Source organism: Danio rerio, chromosome 11, assembly GCF_049306965.1.
Source record: "Danio rerio strain Tuebingen ecotype United States chromosome 11, GRCz12tu, whole genome shotgun sequence".
Taxonomy (NCBI): domain Eukaryota; kingdom Metazoa; phylum Chordata; class Actinopteri; order Cypriniformes; family Danionidae; genus Danio; species Danio rerio.
In genome coordinates this window covers 14619904-14638125 of record NC_133186.1, presented here as the reverse complement: position 1 = coordinate 14638125, position 18222 = coordinate 14619904, and the positions used below count along the sequence as shown (strand labels likewise).

General features: G+C 36.2%; 1 protein-coding gene and 1 long non-coding RNA gene across 4 annotated transcripts in view; one reads left to right on the top strand and one right to left on the bottom strand.

Moving 5' to 3' along the window:
• med16 (mediator complex subunit 16) overlaps window positions 1-18222 on the bottom strand; it is a 39393-nt gene that overhangs the window by 2959 nt on the left and 18212 nt on the right. For 2 of the 3 annotated variants that reach the window (XM_005155957.4, NM_001199872.1), the window contains exons 8-12: window positions 13023-13229; window positions 9900-10110; window positions 8493-8626; window positions 3037-3229; window positions 2733-2946 (exon numbers count right to left, since the gene is read on the bottom strand). In XM_005155957.4, the coding sequence (XP_005156014.1) occupies window positions 2733-2946; window positions 3037-3229; window positions 8493-8626; window positions 9900-10110; window positions 13023-13229 (959 nt within the window). Of the gene's footprint in view, window positions 1-2732; window positions 2947-3036; window positions 5322-8329; window positions 8627-9899; window positions 10111-13022; window positions 13230-18222 lie in introns of all 3 variants that reach the window. The other variant, XR_012386862.1, reaches the window with a different exon arrangement.
• Window positions 100-5115, top strand: LOC141376571 (uncharacterized). Its single transcript, XR_012387089.1, has 3 exons — window positions 100-738; window positions 937-1976; window positions 2304-5115. It is a non-coding gene; the product is annotated as an uncharacterized lncRNA (long non-coding RNA).

The window sequence follows — 18222 nt, the reverse complement described above, 5'->3', positions numbered from 1 at the left end:
ATTTTAAAAAGAGGAAAAATCAAGAGAAGCAAAAAAAAAAAAAAAAAAAAAAAAAGTAAAAATTTTGTTAATTTTGTAGATTTAAATTTTTTTTTTTTACAATATTTTGTTTGAATTTATTGTGTTTTCTTTCAATTTCTAAATATATTTGGTAAATAAAACATCATTTTGATAAATATTTATGTTTAATAAATCTGTTTTGTTTAAATGCACTAAAATACAATGTTTTGATTCCATCTGATTGGGGCTTTTTCTCAATATTAAGTACACAAATTTAAGTCTTGCATCCTTTCCTTGTAAGTTCAAACTTCGCAAGTTTGATATGGAAAACAAACTCCTGACACGTCGAGAAAATCTTTAAACGGAATAGTGTACTTTATAAAGTCATTTACATCACCCAGGCTATGTTGTTTCACTATCTCAACAATAACATGACAACATGATATAAGGAACTGTCTATTTTCATTTTGATATTAACAACTTAACAGACACCAACAATGTTCGTGCAGCTACATAGGCTATTTATATGACTACATCTTCACTTTATGCATTTTTATAACAGAAAATGGAGCCTATAACAGAACTGCCTCTTTCATTTTCAGTGAAAAATACAAAACATACCCTGTCTCTTTTGCTGAACATAAGTTTTAATGATCAGTAATGGCAATTTATGTAGTTACATAAATTAATATATTAACTTATCTTTGCATTCAGGCAAAACACATTACCTAAAAACAAGTAATAGATTTAAACTAACGAAGAGTCGTTAGATAGAGACAATATCATGTTATACAACTATAATGAGTTGAGGGTCCAGCCGTAGAACCTTGATGAACTGTCCAACGTGCCCTTCTCTCAACCGGTGAACGTGTGATTAAAGCACCTGGGGCCTCATGTATCAACGCTGCGTACGCACAAAAACTTTGCGTACGCCAGGTTTCGCTCAGAATCACTCACGTTTGGATTTACTAACAATGAACTGAACGTGGGAATGCGCGCAGCTCCACGCCAGCTTCTTGGCTGGTGTACGCACATTTTTTGTGCGTGTGTGTTATATTTCCATTGGCGACTCCTAGAGGCAGTTGTGTTAAATTCCTCTCTACAAAGTGTCTGAGCCTTGCAATGGCAGCTGTATGAGACGGGTTCATCTAGCAGGTATATAAGGTTTCCATACCATACATTTGACCAGCCAAACATTAAAGCTCAATTTGCAGCGGTCGCCTGTTTTCCCAATGTAATCCGAGCTATCTACTGCATGCACATTGCTATAAAGACACTATCTGAAGATGAATTTGCATGCGTGAATCAGAAACATTTCCATTCACTAAATGTGCAAATAAAATATGATGCACAAACTTATTAACGATTCCTACTTGTCTTTCTCGTGATAAATAGTAGGCAAAATCTGATATGTAGCGGGGGGAAAAAGAAGAATGAGTTCATCAGACGCTGGATTTGAACCGAGTTCATGCTCGAACGTGTCAAAACATGTTAACATGCATCTTACGAGCTGTGCCACTGAGACTGTTGAGGGTGCTGCAACATTTTACACCTATAAATCACACTATTTCTCTTTTAACTCCACAGTGCGATGTTCAGACCCAACTATGTTAACCGCATCAGCTAAACTCTCCCCATTCTATTTTTTTCTTTTGTTGTTAATTCTGGAGGACAAATTTGCAAATAACACCATTTTCCTCCGGTCTACCTCTGAAAGCAGCACCTCCAATTCACATTTTGTTCAAAGTTTCTCTTCTTGCTTGCTTTTGCCTTTGCTTTTTCGTTGGGTTTTGCCAAAGTAGAGTCATTTGCATATTCATACGGGGGAGGAGGCAGGGAGGGGTTTTGTGCTCGTGCATGTTGCGCTCAGTTTCACGTTCATTCAGATGTACAAAAGAATATGCGTGAGATTCGGCATACGCAGTGTTTCATCTATCTGAATTTTTTTCTGCGTACGCACATTTACAGCTTTGTGCGTACGCAATGTTTTAGTATGATTTCCACGCAAGTCTTAGTACATGAGGCCCCAGCTGACTGCCTGCCAGCTCAGACTTCCGCATACGCTGCAGTGCATGCCAGAATGTTTGTGTGGTCACGTGATGTGCGTTTTCAGAGGTGTAGTGTGGATAGGGAACTTTTCAGAAACTCTAGGTGAAACGCTAGTGTGTACGTGGATCGTTTTCATTCAAAAACACCATTTTATAATTAAAACGTTTTAGTGTAAACAGGGAATAAGGCAAATTCGGTTGAAAACTCGTCAAGTTGTTCACAATTATTAGACATAATTGAGTTTTACGATTGAGAAGCTATTTTTGCATTGTAACATTCTTTTACATGTTCAGATAAGGGCATTTCTCAAATCTTATGGTTTAAAATTATGCAGTTTAATATTTTATTGAGTATTGTGGCATCCATATTTATTAAGGCGTTGTGGTTCAGTAGTGTATTTATAAAATTGTCATTTTCTATAAGTCAATATCCTTCAGAAGCAAGTCTGACTCCACTCTTTTGGTACCATACTGTTGGGCTAGGTACTCTTTCGAAAGCATCCTTACATAATAGTATGGTACAGACATTAGAAACAGAAATAAATACATACCATCCTATACAGAACCATACCACTCATTGGAAACAAGCCATAGTTCAGTTTCTCCAGTTGACAGCTCTACAATTGTAATAATCTCCAGTTCAAAGCCCCTAAAAATCACTTTATGAAATCCAGTATCACTGACCTGAAAATCTCCACTTGTGCATTGGGGTTGACCCCAGGCAGGGTGTACGGTTTGCCGAACTGCAATCTGAGCTGGTGTTTGCCCTGGATCTTAGTAATGACACCATCATTGATGGGCAGCCAGTCCATGCTGGGTACAAGGAGCTGACTGGGCAACAGACAGCACTCATCAATCAATGTCTCATCAGGGTCCTGCGGGTGACTCTCATCTCGAGCTGTCATCCAAAGAAAACAAGAAAACAGACATACATTTTTTTAGGATGTGGAAAAGCTTTGCGCAAAAAGTGGCAGAAGGGCAAACTCACAGCAGAGCCAGAGTTTGGTGAGCAGGCGGAAGAGCAGAAACATGCTGTCCTGGTTGTCAGATGTGGCTGTGTAAATGGGCAAACAGCCTGGTTTCAGAAGGCCCCAAATACGGATCATCACCAGCATCTCTCTTAGCATGCCCAGAGACGCACCGTCACGCAAGAACCCAAACCCTGGACGCACAATGGAGCCCTGAAAAAAGAAAATCCAACTTAAAGCCAATCACACTGCACTTTTTACCCCATACACTTTCATTCATACTCATGCTACAATATTCGCATGTCACTGTTTCCCAAAGTTCAAGCTTGGTGAACGCATCACATAAATTCGAGACCAATAGAAGACCTCTCTGTAAAGAAATACTAAGGTTAAGGTTGTATAATATGCAGTAAATGTCAAATTATCTTGTTTTATCCCGCATATCAAAATTTTACATTCTCAAACTTTAGTGTGACCATAGTTTAAGGCCTCATTCACAGCGAATGCATCTTTGCTTCTAAATACGGTTGATGCTGCGCTCAGGAATGGGTTAAAAAAAAAAAGCATAGCACAAGATCCATGTGATGCGATGTTATGAATGTGATATAATAACAACAACAGACCATTAAACCACCTTTCCACCACATATGACATTCAGACACGACTGTCAAAATACGCCCACTTGTGGCAGTCTCACAGAATTTTCAGTTTTGTCGATTCTCGATTCTCATAGTGTCTGAAATAAAAGAACGCAAAAGCAAGAGCCTTCTGTGCGTTCACTATGGTTGAATGAATGATCGAATGAATGAATACTAGTAATTCATAGGCTACTTAAAATTTTAAAGTAAATGTGGAGATAGCATTTAAGAGCCCCTATTATCAGTTTTTGAAAATGACCTTCCATGCAGTGTGTAACACAGCTCTAAGTGAAGTGAAATACCAAGCTAAAGCTTAAACCTGAAAGTGCACCATGTTTAAAACTATTGATTCAACTATAAAAGAGTAGTCTTATTGTGGTTCAAATGAATCGCTGTGGTAACAAATCTTTAGCCGTGTCAGCACTCAAGCATCGCCCATTTGTTGCACGCACAGACCCGGGAAAATTGAAACTCCCGGTTCTGCCCACAAACACTGCAAAAAGAAAAAGAGGAAGAAAAACACTGTAGCAGATTCTGGCTGAAACATGTCGTGAAGATGCTGTGCTCTGAAGTGTGAGGGAAAGTTAAGTGTTATTTTCCCTACCCATTCAGTCAGTGGTTTAAGTTTATTTTTGCAAAAATACCTCAGCATTATAGTCCCAGCCTTGTGCTGTGTTCCAGTAATTTTTCTGACAAGTGCTACAGCAATCTACATGCTTACAACAGTGCATTCGTCAGCCGTTTGTGAAAGGAAGGCTATAGATGTATGGGACTTTGTCAGAGCTTGACAGGCATTTTACAGCATACAGTTAATGGATTGGTTTCTTCCTCCATTTCACAAGTGTAAGTAAGTGCGATTAAAATGTTTGCCTCCTTGTTTTCTCAAGCTTGCAAATTATGTATTTAATTTTGTTTGTATTTTTGTAACCGCTCCACGCGGCTTGTACTGTATCTCTTTATATTAACATATCTCTTTATATTAATATATCTCTTTGTATTAACATATCGCATCTAAAACCACGTTGAAAATGTGATGCGTGCCGCTGTGTTTACAGATTTAAACACGTGCGGCGGTCAAGTTTCATAATAGTCAGCTTTTGTCACTGTGTGGATTAATACTGAACGTGTGTCACTGTTTTACTTATGGTTAAGAATAGAGCTATATGATGGTGTTTAACTGCATTGCTTTAACGCAGTGAACGCAGTTGACCAATCACAAAAGACTGGATCATCGGACCAATCAGTGCAGATTAGCATCTCGCTAAGGAGGGGTTTGAGATGGGAATCGTAAGGATAATTAGGTAAAAATAAATGCTTATTATGACAATGAAAGTGTTTTTTGACTTTGCAAGCATATCAGACTGTTGTTGTCAAAATATGACCTTTTTAATGCATAATGGGGCTCTTTAAAAAAAAACTATTATTACCCATTTATGAATAAAAATGTGGGTTTTTATAAACTTTTTTTTCTGATTCAAAAACTAAGAAAGAAAATATTTAAATTTTTAATTTCATGAAAAAATTATTCTCGCATACACAGATCTGATTGGACAACACTGGAATACATCACATCCTATTGGCCGGTCACATACGATCTAGTCACAGGAGTTTTAATATTTTAACGCATCCACGGCTCAAATCATCTCCGAATTGTCACGTGCGTGGTGCTTTAAAAGCAGTGGTGGGAGTAACGAATTACAACTACTCACGTTACTGTAATTAAGTACATTTTTGGTGTAATTGTACTTTCATGAGTAGAATTTTAAGCCTGTAATTTTACTTGTACTTGAGTACAAATTAAGCTGAGTAATCTACTTCGTTACTTTTATAATCACAATTCGTTACAGAGTACTGTCAATAAATTAATATTTCAGCCACGCACTGACCAGCATTTCGGTAGCCAATAAAAAAAGCTGATCTTAACGGACCAATGAAAAGCCTGGTACATTATTTGAACCGAAAAACAAGTTCAGGCTACTGCAGATTTACGTGACCGTCATCATACAATCACAAAGTTATCAATTGACATATGGAGATGTAAGACAGAAGAAATGAGGAAGAAATAGCAGAGGATGAATGCATGGCCACACCCGGAGGAGCTGTTCACCTACGGAGTGCAGAAACTCTTGACAATTCTGGAGGTCATTATTAATATAATATAATACTGAAATGGTTGAGGCGGTTTAGAATGACCAAAACAACACTTTAGATGTTTTACAATGTGCTTAGCCTGCTGGTTTGTCCATTCACACACATTTTCAAAATATATGCGCATTATAGCGTTTCCATCTACCGTTTTATGTGCATATCCAAAAAGCGCAAAAATAAGTGGATGAAACCTGCCCTCGGCTGTGCCATCCGGCTTACACAGGGTTTCTGTGGGGTCTTAAAATGTCTAAAATATAAACATCTAAATTTTAGCCCTTAAAAAGTCTTAAATTCGCTGTTCTAGATCTGAAATATGTTTGCACATGTCTTATTTTTCCGATGTACATGTAACGCTACTTCTAATGCTCATTTAATATAATTTTTTGTTGTTGCTTGGTTTCGTGGTGGTGTAGTTCTTTATTTCACTAGTCCTATTGTAATTTGCAGTATTAAAACTACAAATAAGCCCAGCATGCAATAGCTCAGTGCGCGCGGCGAATGTGACGTCATCGCCGTGTTTGCGGAGGTTCACTTTGGATGCGCGCGACATGATTTCGGGTGAACAGTTCGCGCGGCGCCGTGCTAGATTTGAGTTGAATTTGAATCACTTTGAAGAGATTTTGTTTGTAACAGTACGACTGTACAGACATCTTAACTATCCGACCATGCGTGGACAAAGAGATAACCAGATGACCGATAATTCTTGGCTAGAAATTGCAACAGCCATGGAAAGGAAGTGTTTTGTTAAAGTTTGGAAAAACCTGGGGGATAAGTTTGTTACAACAAAAAAGAGGCCATGGCAAAAGTGGAGACCCAGGTGGTTTTAAGATTACAGAATATGTTTTTCCACCATTTATAGGTTTTACACTGATGGATCATTTTGAAGTTAAAGCAATGTAACAAAAATTAAGGAACAAATTAAGTATTTGATAACTGGAAAATAATATATGAACCCATCAGCTTACAGTATACTGAAGCCCAATTTCTAGGCTTTATTGGTGATGATGGACAGGATTGTTGGACCATTATTGCCTTTTCAGCTCATTAGTAGAGGACAGAAACTAGCCAGACAATAATGTGTCAATTGTTGAGTGGGCAAAAAAAAAATTTTTTTTTGCTATTATTCTTGCCAGAATAAAAAAATAATAATTGTAGAGTAACCCATGTTCTGTTGTCATTGATATTTAACTTTAACAGGTAGAACTGTCCGTGATATAAACAAAAGTGAGTGATGCATCAAACTTTGATTTAAAAAATCTTGAAAAGATTTCATTCATTACAATCATTCATTAATTTTCTTTTTGGCTTAGTTCCTTTATTAATCTGGGGTCGCCACAGCGGAATGAACCGCCAATTTATCCCGCATATGTTTTACACAGCGGATGCCCTTCCAGCTGCAACCCGTTCTCATTTACAACAACAGACAATTTAGCTTACCTAATTCACCTAAAATGCATGTGTTTGGACTGTGGGGAAAACCGGAGCATCTTGAGCAAACCCATGCAAACACGGGGAGAACATGCAAACTCCACACAGAAATGCCAAATGACCCTGCCAAGGCTTGAACCAGCGACCTTTTTGCCTTGAGTCGAGAGCGCTACCCACTGCCCCACCCCGTCACCCAACTTTGTAATCATAATAAATTATAAAAATAATGAAAAATAATTATTTTTAAAATCTTGAACAATATTAAAGATATGACGTAGTCTTAAAAAGTCTTACATTTGACATTACGATATCTGCAGAAACCCTTTTTTTTTTTACAAGACTTCAGTCTATAATCTGAAAAAAAACATTATGGTAAGAAGACATAACTTAATTTGTGTGATATTTAATTTATTAATAATATGTTTAGGCACTAGGCAGTGTTGTTTTGTGGTTTCTGACGGTTCAGTTGGCGAATTAGGTAATTAACAAAGTTTCTCCATAATTTGCAAGTGTTTATTTTTTATATATTAAATCATCTATTGATCGTACAGATAAAAGAGGCATCATTTGAAATGATAAGAAGTCGTGCATTTGTGCATATTTCTGTTATCTTTATACTCAAAATAGCAAAACATTGTTTTTGTAAAATAATCATGGTGCGCAGTGGGTATCGCTATCGCCTCAAAGCAAACAGTTTGTTGGTTGAAGCCCTGTCTGAGTCAGTTGGTGTTTCTGTGTGGAGTTTGCATGTTCTCCCCATGTTGGCATGGGTTTCCTCTATAGGTGCTATATAATTATAATCTATAATTAATGCTGTTTACACAGTTTAAAAAGTGTTTATAGTATCTTTAGATGTGTTATGTAAAATGTGTTTTACTGCCTAAATCTTGTCTGACTCCGGATTTATGGATAATTCCACCAATACCGCCAAGCTAAAAAAGTAATTTGTAATTTTGTAATTTGAGTAGTTTTTACGAAGAGTAATTTGTACTTTTACTTGAGTACTTTTTAACACCAGTACTTTTACTTGTAATTGAGTACAATTTCAGCAATGTAACAGTACTTGTAATTGAGTACAATTTTTTTGTACTCTTACCACCACTGTTTAAAAGACACGAGAAGCAAGTGTAATGGTCAAATATGTCTGTCTAGCATGTCTTAACATTAAAAAAGCAATACAAAAGTAGAGGGTTGGAGAAGAAAAATGCATTCTGTGTAAAAGGCCTCAGATCATCAGTAAAGATCATCACAGCTGAGCTCACCTGGTTGGGAAGGTTGGCCAGCAGGTACAGAACAAAGTCTCCGACCCACTGAATAAGCTGCTGAAGGGACTGGAGGGGTGGTCCATCCAGAACAAACTCCTCTGTCTTCAGGTTGATCATCACCTTATCAATGTCTGAACACATATTAACAGATTAAAAGATGTGCTTAGTGTCAAAACAACAATAAATGTGTGTGGATAGGAGAATGCAAAGATTCATTCTATGTAGGTCTGTCATAATTATTAATTTGGTGATAGGGCTGTGCGATTTGGGGAAAATACCATACTACACTTTTTTTTTTTAAAGATATTACAATTTTGATGATTCAATTTTGTAGTCAAACTTCAGCTCAATAATCTTTATAGTAGCTTCTAATTGCTAAAATGCATTTAGAGTTATTTAAAAAAAGGAACTTAAAAGATACTAACTTATATTAGCAAACAACTCTGAAATTGTACTTTGCTATTGCTTGGTACTTGATTAAGTGTCACTTTCAATACTTTTAGTTAATTTTTTAGCAAGACACTACTCTTATAGCCGCCTATGGTGCTTTTTAAGGTGCTGGTTTTGCTTGGTGTCTATGACTTTGAAATCAAGATATTCCCATAATAACGACGTGCTGTTTTTTTTTTTAATATTACTTAGTCTATTAGGAGCATATGCCATCCTCCCGCATGGGTTTTCTCCGGGTGCTCCGGTTTCCCCCACAGTCCAAAGACATGCAGTACAGGTGAATTGGGTAGGGTAAAATGTCCATAGTGTTTGAGTGTGTGTGGATGTTTCCCAGGGATGGGTTGCAGCTGGAAGGGCATCAGTAGCGTAAAAATGTGCTAGATAGGTTGGCGGTTCATTCCGCTGTGGCGACCCCAGATTAATAAAGGGGCTAAGCCGAAAAGAAAATGAATGAATGAATAATTCTTTAAAAAGGAAACATTATGGATGCAATTTATATACTGTCCATATTGATGGAATTCATCATATGTCCTTTGTGTTTTTTGTAATGTAATGTAAATTCTCATCAATAAAAAGTTTGGAATCACCCCAATACTGTATATAAGAACACAATTTTTTTAAATACTATATTTTTAAAAACATAATATAACATAATATAATATATAATAAACTGATTAAACCCTTAAGACCTTTCCTTCTATATTTAAATTTCTTTTATATTTTATACTTTGTCTTCCTACAACCACAGAAATGGAGACAGTACAATGTTACAATACAATTTGTTGTCATTTCTACAAACGCTTAAATTTCCTTTATTTAGATAGCTGAAATGTAAAATATGAAATTGCTTCAATGAAACAACTTTAAAATATCACAAATGACCACAGTCAGGTGATTACTCAATAATTGGAACAAGCCTATACTGAAGTATTAATTATGGTGGTGGATTCTTACCAGTGTCAGTGTTTTTGGCACAGATCTCAGACAGTCTGTCTCCAGGACTTTTATCCGGGGTGTTAAGCACATGAGGTCTCAGTAACGACTTCAGCGTGGAGCTGATGGCAATGAGGAGCAGTTTTGCATGGAAGTCACATGCTCTTGCTGCAGTGGCAGATGACAGCTTACACAGAGATGCCTTCACTGCTACTATACGGGTGGACAAAACCTTCAGTGTCAGACGAAAAAAAAAGAAAAGCCACAGAAAAGTCAAAAAGTTATACAGTGACAATTTCTATGATTGCCATTTTTGCAATAGAAGTTACTTTACCATTTACCAATAAAAGGCATTTACCAATTAAACCAAATTGCTGTATGGCAGTCTGTAATTGGTTATAAGTCTACAGAAACATTTGTACAGTTAAATACATTAAATCAATTAAACAAGCTTTGATTACTTGTTTTATTCTGTAAATTAAAATAATGTATTTTTATTGAGCTCCCAATACAAAATCTACACAGTTTTAGCAAATATAAACATTGTTGTCTTTATTCAAATATAACATTAAAGTATAATATAGAGAAGCTTTAAACAGGGTTTCTGCAAAAAGTCAAATTTAAGTAAAATTTAAGACTTTTTAAGACCATAATTAATAAAATTTCAGACTTATATGGGGATAAACAATATAAGGAGATTTTTTTTCTAATGGAAAAGGAAAATATTCTTAATATCCTCATCAAATTTTTTTCCCCTTATTTCTTCATTATTTCCCTTATTTCTTACATTTTTTAAATAATATACCAAAAGAAGCATACTCATAAGTGCAATTTTGTTTAAACAAAACATTTCTTAAAAAAAGCTAAATGTATGCACAACTGTCTCTTCAGGTCAGTGTCCTCACCATAAATAAATTACTTTTAAATGAATAATTTTGTAAAGAGCATATTTAAACTATTGGTAAATAGAGTTAAAAATTAAACTAATTGTTAATAGTTCTACAGAGATCGATTTTTTTTTTTAATCTCCGGTGATTGCATGTTTTCAGCCTGAATAAGTGCCTTTTTGTGGACACAGGAAAATTAAGACTTGTTTAAATGGATTTAAGTCCTACAACACAATATTGCGATAAATTTAAAACTTAGGCCTAAAATTTTGAAAAAAAAGTCCTAAAATTTAGTTTATTTGCTTCATAGCAAGAAGGTTGCTGGTTGAAGTCCCGGCTGGGTCAGTTGGCATTTTTGTGTGGAGTTTGCATGGTCTCCTTGTGTTGCTGTGGGTTTCCTTCGGGTGCTCCGGTTTCCCCCACAGTCTAAAGACATGCAGTACAGTTGAATTGAATAAACTAAATTGGCTGTAGTGTATGTGTGTAAATGAGTGTGTATAGATGTTTTAAAGTATTGAGTTACTGCTAGAAGGGCATCCACTGTGTAAAACACATGCTGGATAAGTTGGCGGTTCATTCCGCTGTGGTGACCCCTGATGAATAAAGGGACTAAGCCGAAGAAAAATTAATGAATGAAAACTTATACTTTAAGACTCCGCAGACACCCTGTTTTAAAATAAAATCATTATGCAGGTGATGAAAAATTTTGATCCCCAAAAAAAAAAGAGTAGTTTTAAAATGTTGTCCCTACATGTTGCATTGAACAGAATAAAACAATTGACAGAACTTTAATGACTTTATGTAGCACAAGAAATAAAACCTTATACCATTACCATGACCTCAAAATCACGTAATCTGATAAATTAACTGAAAACAAGAAGAGATTGCATTTTCAGATTTTAATTTAAGATTAGATGTGCAAACTATTTTTTGATCTCAATGACATGCAAAGATGAATTATTCACCACAAAACTAACAACGTGAGCTAACAAAATCACATGGTTAGTTTTGATTTCTTGGGGACTTCAAGAATAAATTTGGTTGTTAAAGCGTAAAAAGAGATGAAACACCATAAAAGAAGGTGCCGTCATTAGCAGCATGCTAGCATAGAAACTCCATTGAAAATACTAGGGTCAAATTAATTTTCATATTCTAAAGACATGGCACAGAAAAATAGAACTTAATGTAGTTATTCTTGTTGGTATGATACCCACTTTATATTGTATCTCAATCAGGCAGTGAAGATCACTGTTTTTAAAGAAATCAGATCTTAAACGCAGTGATTTTGTATGGGATGACAATTCACTGGAAGCCCTGGGGCTGGCTGACAGAAATGAAAAGTCTGTGTGTATATACCCTGTTGAAATCAAGTCAACTTTATGATAATGAGCTTTGACGTAGTTCAGCGGCAAGCAATCAGTATGTAGATCACCCCCACTTGAAAGGATTACAGAGAACACAGTGCTGTAAACTTTGGTTCTGACTACAGTTGTTTATTGTTGATTATTGCGGTCATTGTATTTCCAATTATTTACAATGTTTTCTTACAGTGACATACATAAAAAGGCGAGTAATAGCGAATTGATGTGCATTAACGTTATACTTTTTGTTGTTAAAAAAGTGGGAATCTCACTAACTATAAAGACAGTACAAAACAGTATTGCTGCTTCAGAATATTTAAGACATTTAGGCACATATTGGATATGTGAAGCAAAGCCACACACACGGCAACTTGATCTTCCACAGTTAATTAAATTTGATAAAAAGCGTGCAACATTTTTAGTCTAGAAAAGCATGCTTTTTGCGGGAATGTAACCGAATTGCTGATATGCTGCGACGGCCCCTTTAAATATGAGATCAATGTAGCAAATTTTGACGGTCTCAATGGCGGAGGTGTGAAGGTAGACAGCATTGTCGTCAGGGTGGCCAGAGTGAACTTTGGTGTAAAAGCTAAAAAGCTCTCACCGCCTTTGGTGTAAACGCACAGTTCGAATCAGGAAACATCAGAGAACATACTGCTTATTTATTTACTTACTTTTCTTAACCTTTAATACAAATTAACTTAAATCATCTGTAAAGTTTCAATCGGTTTAGCCACTTCCTCTGGATATGGTTGAAAGGGGACAAGTTCGAAACATTTCACACCTTGTTTACACCTGTACTACTTACCGTTGTCCACTTGTGATTGGATCAACAAAATATGCATCTTAATACTAGGTGTACTTAAAACAGGCCCCACAATAGCAGACTGACCAACCTGCTGCAGTGCTTGGTTTTGTCTCATGTATTCCTCATGAAGCTTCTCCAGAAGGTTATGAACCATGCCAGGCTGTGCATGAAGCAGCACGTCCCACCAGTCATATCCTGTTACCATGCAGTACTCCAGGAGAAACAGTAAATGGCGCAGGAGGGTGTTCATGTCCAACATTTGGCCCATGGATGGGGACACTCGAAACATGTGCAACTGAAATCAAAGAAGATGAAATTTAAGGGGCAGTTTATACAACAGTTTTCAGTCAAAAACTACAAACGTTTTACACGCTATAGAAAAAAAAAATCTAGGCGTTAGCTATGTTTTTAATGTTTCATTGTTCGTTACCTTTAATTCTATAGCGCTTTATACAATAGATTGTGACAGCTAAAAAGATGAAAAGGCAAATAGCTTTTAAAAATTTAGTTAAAATTTAAAGCTGTACTCCTCCTCTTTTGCTGTTTTTTAAAACCATTTAAAGGTCAATATTATTAGCCCCCTTAAGCAATATTTTTTTCAACTGGCAACAGAAGTTGTATACAGTTGTATACAGTTAAAGTCATAATTACTAGAATTACCTCCTGTTAACTTCAATATATATATATATATATATATATATATATATATATATATATATATATATATATATATATATATATATATATATATATATATATATATATATATATATATAATGTATAAATTCAAACTGATTACATGGCCTATTTATTAGGCTCACTTTCCCACACACTTTGCTGAGCCTAGGTGGTTTATCCCTGGAACATAAAGCGTTTTCTGTGTCTACTTGTTCTGTGTTCCTTGACTCTTGGCTTGGTTTCCTGTTTTTGTTGTTTGCCATAGTGATGATGAAATTAAGCTTTTTGAACCAGTAAACCATTCGACTCAATTGTATTGGAAAAAGGATTGTTACTCGAAGCTCTTTGATGAGGACCTCTGCTGGTTAAAGTGTGGGAAAGCACAGTGTTCTAAAAAATGTAAATTGTTCACAACTGACCAACTCATTCATGTAGTAAAACAAAAGTAGTAATATAACCAAATTACTCAATTATTGTAGTTTTTTACATGAAAGGTATGTTACCACTGATGTCTGTAGTAAATTCTATGGTATTCAAAGTTGTTTACATTTATCGCATACCAGCCTCAGTTTTGCGACTTGACTTGTGTGGCATGTGTATTATTGTCTGGATGACAGCACGAGTGAGATGAGGTTAGACCTCAGATTCAATGTGTGGCCACACGTTGCAGTTACTTTACTGCAATTTTCGAATACTGGCTCATCTAAATTATCTTTTTATTCGATTAAAAGCCGAAATATTGCCAGATAGAGGAAGAAACTTTTGGTTTTGGAAGAGAGTGGCTTTAGTGATAAAAGACGCGCGCACACACACACACACACACGCACGCACGCACGCACACGCTACACTCTTGTAGGCCTATTCATTATTGACTTTTTAACATTAAACGCATAATAATCAAGTGCAAAAAAGAAGAGCTGAACTTGGCAAAAAGTGATTACTGCGGTTGCTGCGATGGATGCTTTGTTTCTCTGCAGTTGGCTAGTCAGTGATAAATCACTTTTGTTTTAATAAAAAATAAGATTATTTATTACTAAACACGTGATTTTTTTAAATAAGAGTAGGTCTATGCGTTGCGTATTTATGGCTATTAATCTTATCTTCCCGCAACCACCCATAGTTAACATTAAGTATAGCCAACTTTTTAATTATCTGACCAGCGGATTAACGGCAGGACTCGTGAACATGACAGGGTTGAAAAGAATCAAACACAACAGGGTTTTATGCGTCCCCAATATACAATGCCAAGAGAGTGACTCCATAAGGTTACGTACATTGCACAAACTACCGTTTCAACTACCTGACCCGCATGGTCTTTGTTTTACCCATAACCAGGTCATAAATAAATAAAGGTAAGTTGCACAAAAATTACCATCTGTCAATCACTTTTTCTGTGGGACTCTGAAATGAATGTGTCATTATAATGGCGTCGACAATCTTGGTTAGTAAAAAGGTGCACAACTTACAGGAACCAACCAACAGTCTATGAGGCTTTCACTAGCGTGAAAGTGAAAGACCCATTACCTGATCGATTTAAAAGACCAAACAGTCATTAGATAGAGACCAGATAAAATAAATGTGTTTAGGGAGGTGTATGTTAAAGCAGTGTTTCTCAACCACCTTCCTGGAAATCACCAAAACTGCATGTTCTGGATGACTCCTTTGTTTGTCACACCCATTACAGGTCTTTCAGTCTCTGCTAATGAGGTGATGATCTGAATCAGGTGTGTTTGATTAAAGAGACATGATAAATGTGCAAAGCAGGTGGTCCTCCAGAAACGTGGTTGAGAAACACTGGGTTAAAGGCAGGCACACAAAAGACAGTTTACATGTAGTGTTGTTGTTGTTGCTCAAGTGTTTGCTAATGCTTCATCAGCAAAGTGTGGACTTACTTCACATCACATTTAACAGTGAAGGTGCATCTTACATATGGCAAAATCTATGCTGGGTAACTGTAGGTTTAAGACTTCAAGACCTTTTTAAAACCTTTTAATACCATAAGAATCAAATTTGAATTATAGCACAGAATTAGCAAAAATAAAGAAGCATGTAACACTATGCTTTTAGTGGTAATTACCACCAATAATTACTACAAATACTACTAATAATGGGATGCAGCAGCACTCTTTGGTAGGCCAAAGTTTTTAAAAACAATGTTGCGTGTTTCTAGACAGAAGTACTAATAATTAATAATAATAATAATCAGTGTTGGGAAAGTTACTTTTGAAAGTTGTGCATTACAATATTGAGTTACTCCCCCTAAAAAGTTACTAAGTGTGTTACTTAGTTACTTTTTATGGAAAGTAATGCAATATTACTTTTGAGTTACTTTTGCATTAATTACTTTTCCTTAGCTGGCTGAGGTTTGACCTGTTTCAGAACTTGCATGTGTGTTTAACCCCTTTTACAACCACCTATACAACCTACACCTTCATTTTCCTTTAAAACTTACTATAAAATTATATTTTAAGAACTTTCTGAGCCCACAGCTAAACATGCTGTATATACAGATTAATGAAAGCATGTAAAGTAATGTGTTTGCTACTTTTGTACGTTTGTTATTAGTTAAGTAAATTCACTGTTCATTGAGGTAAAGACTGCAATAAAGTCTAAGAGTACTAACATGAAATAAGTTATACTGAGGCAAAAGTAAGACAATAAAAAACATACCTAAATCAAAATAAATCTTTGAGCTTTATACATTCAATAAATTTCTTCACGTGGCCTGAACAATTGTGTAAATCGTTTCACAAAAGAGAACAAAATGCTTCTGTCTGCAGTGATGACAGGCGATTCGCGAATGAATCGTTGGTTTTAATCAGTCGAACCAGTTCATTAAATAGAATGAAGTTGTTGTGAAATGGTTTGCATCTTCAGTAAGTACTAACATACCGGATACCCCCTCTGACTCGAAATAAACCCATATCAGTTAGTAGAACAGTTAGTGGATTCAGTTCAGTACACTGACTCATCTGCTGTGAAAAAAATGACCTGATGATAGAGCTGGGCGATAATTCGATATCGATAATTATCACGATATAAAATTTTTCGATAAAACGATAATGACAGTTCGATAATTGCTCGATAATATTTACGTACTACGCGTAACATTGCATTTTGCAGCCTGCCCTTTCGATTCCCGCACGCCGTACAAGTTTCCAGCCATAGTTGTACTGAAAGGAGTAAGAAAATAAGGTAAAAAAGGTCAGAGCCATAGACATTGTTGACAAGAAACGTCACTAGACCTCAGCCTTGAGCTACTTAGTTTTTATCTATCCAACACAAAACAGCAACGTGCGCTGCAAACTGCGCAAGACGACTCGTGTCATCAAAAGCAGGCAACACCACAAGCCTGTTTCATCACTTAAAACAACACCTCCCTTATGAAGATGCTAAAAAATTACAGACTTAAACAAGTGCTGGTAAACCAGGGCAACTACCCAGCAGAGTCTCATGTCATCATTTTCGAAAGCCGTGACTTACAAGAAAAAACCCCTGAAAAGACAGACAAGAGATATGACAGACAACACAATCTCAATCACATCTCAATGGACACTTGAAGCTTGCTTTATAGGCTGCAATAAGGATATTTACACAACAACATTTAACTCGAGTCAGGGGACGATAGTGAAGCCAAACAAAAGAAAGAAATATAACAAAACAATTCTAATTCATGAATAACCCCTCTTACCTCTCTAAAAACTGATGAAAAGAAAAAAAAAGTCCTTCAGCGCAGTGCGCCGCTTTTTTCCCTATAAAATAAATATAAAGAAGACATTCACCTTTTACCTGATGCCTTTAACAATACATTTTATATGTGTTTGCAAAATGGAAGTCGTACGACATCTTCCCTATCCACCTTACTCTGAGAAAAGTGTGAACTTGAGGAGATATAGCTCAATATTGTCTGGAAAGAACCGAGCCAAAAAATAACATACAATTTAATCTAAATAAATATGAACAAAACTCACTAAATGTCTTAAAGTGGGCAAAAGTAATGCAAAATAATTTTACCCAAACGAAAGTTAAGCAAAAACAACGAAAATCATAATCATGTCAGCAAAATACACCAAAAAACAGATCAAAGGAAAAAGTGTGCTTTCCGCTTTTCATATCCCCATGCGGCCGCGCCATCTCCGCCTCGCATTCGAAACGCGGCCAGCTGCAGGCTGCAGTAAATGAGCGTGCGCTTGCACCACGTGATGTAGGAATGATTCTCCTCGCAAGGCGCTGCAGTCGTGGAAATAAGCGATCTTGTTTCTCCCAGGATGATGGCAGATTTTTCTCTGAATCCTCTAACTGAAACTTTGAATACTCTTGCCGTACTCTTTATTATTGGGCGCCTCCTTTTTTCCCATTCTGCAAAGCCCACTCGCTGCTTTTTCGCTGATCCACTGCTATGTCCCGCTATATACCCGCAACTAGGGCTGGGCGATTTTTCCGATTTTTTTTTATTAATTCGAATTTACGTTTTAAGACGATTTAATTTTGAATGAAATCGAGAAATTGTGATTTTAAAATATATATATATTTAATACATTATAATGGCACCAATGCGCTTTGGTTCACTCTTTGAATGAAGCAGGAAGCACACCAGAAGCGCCTCTCGG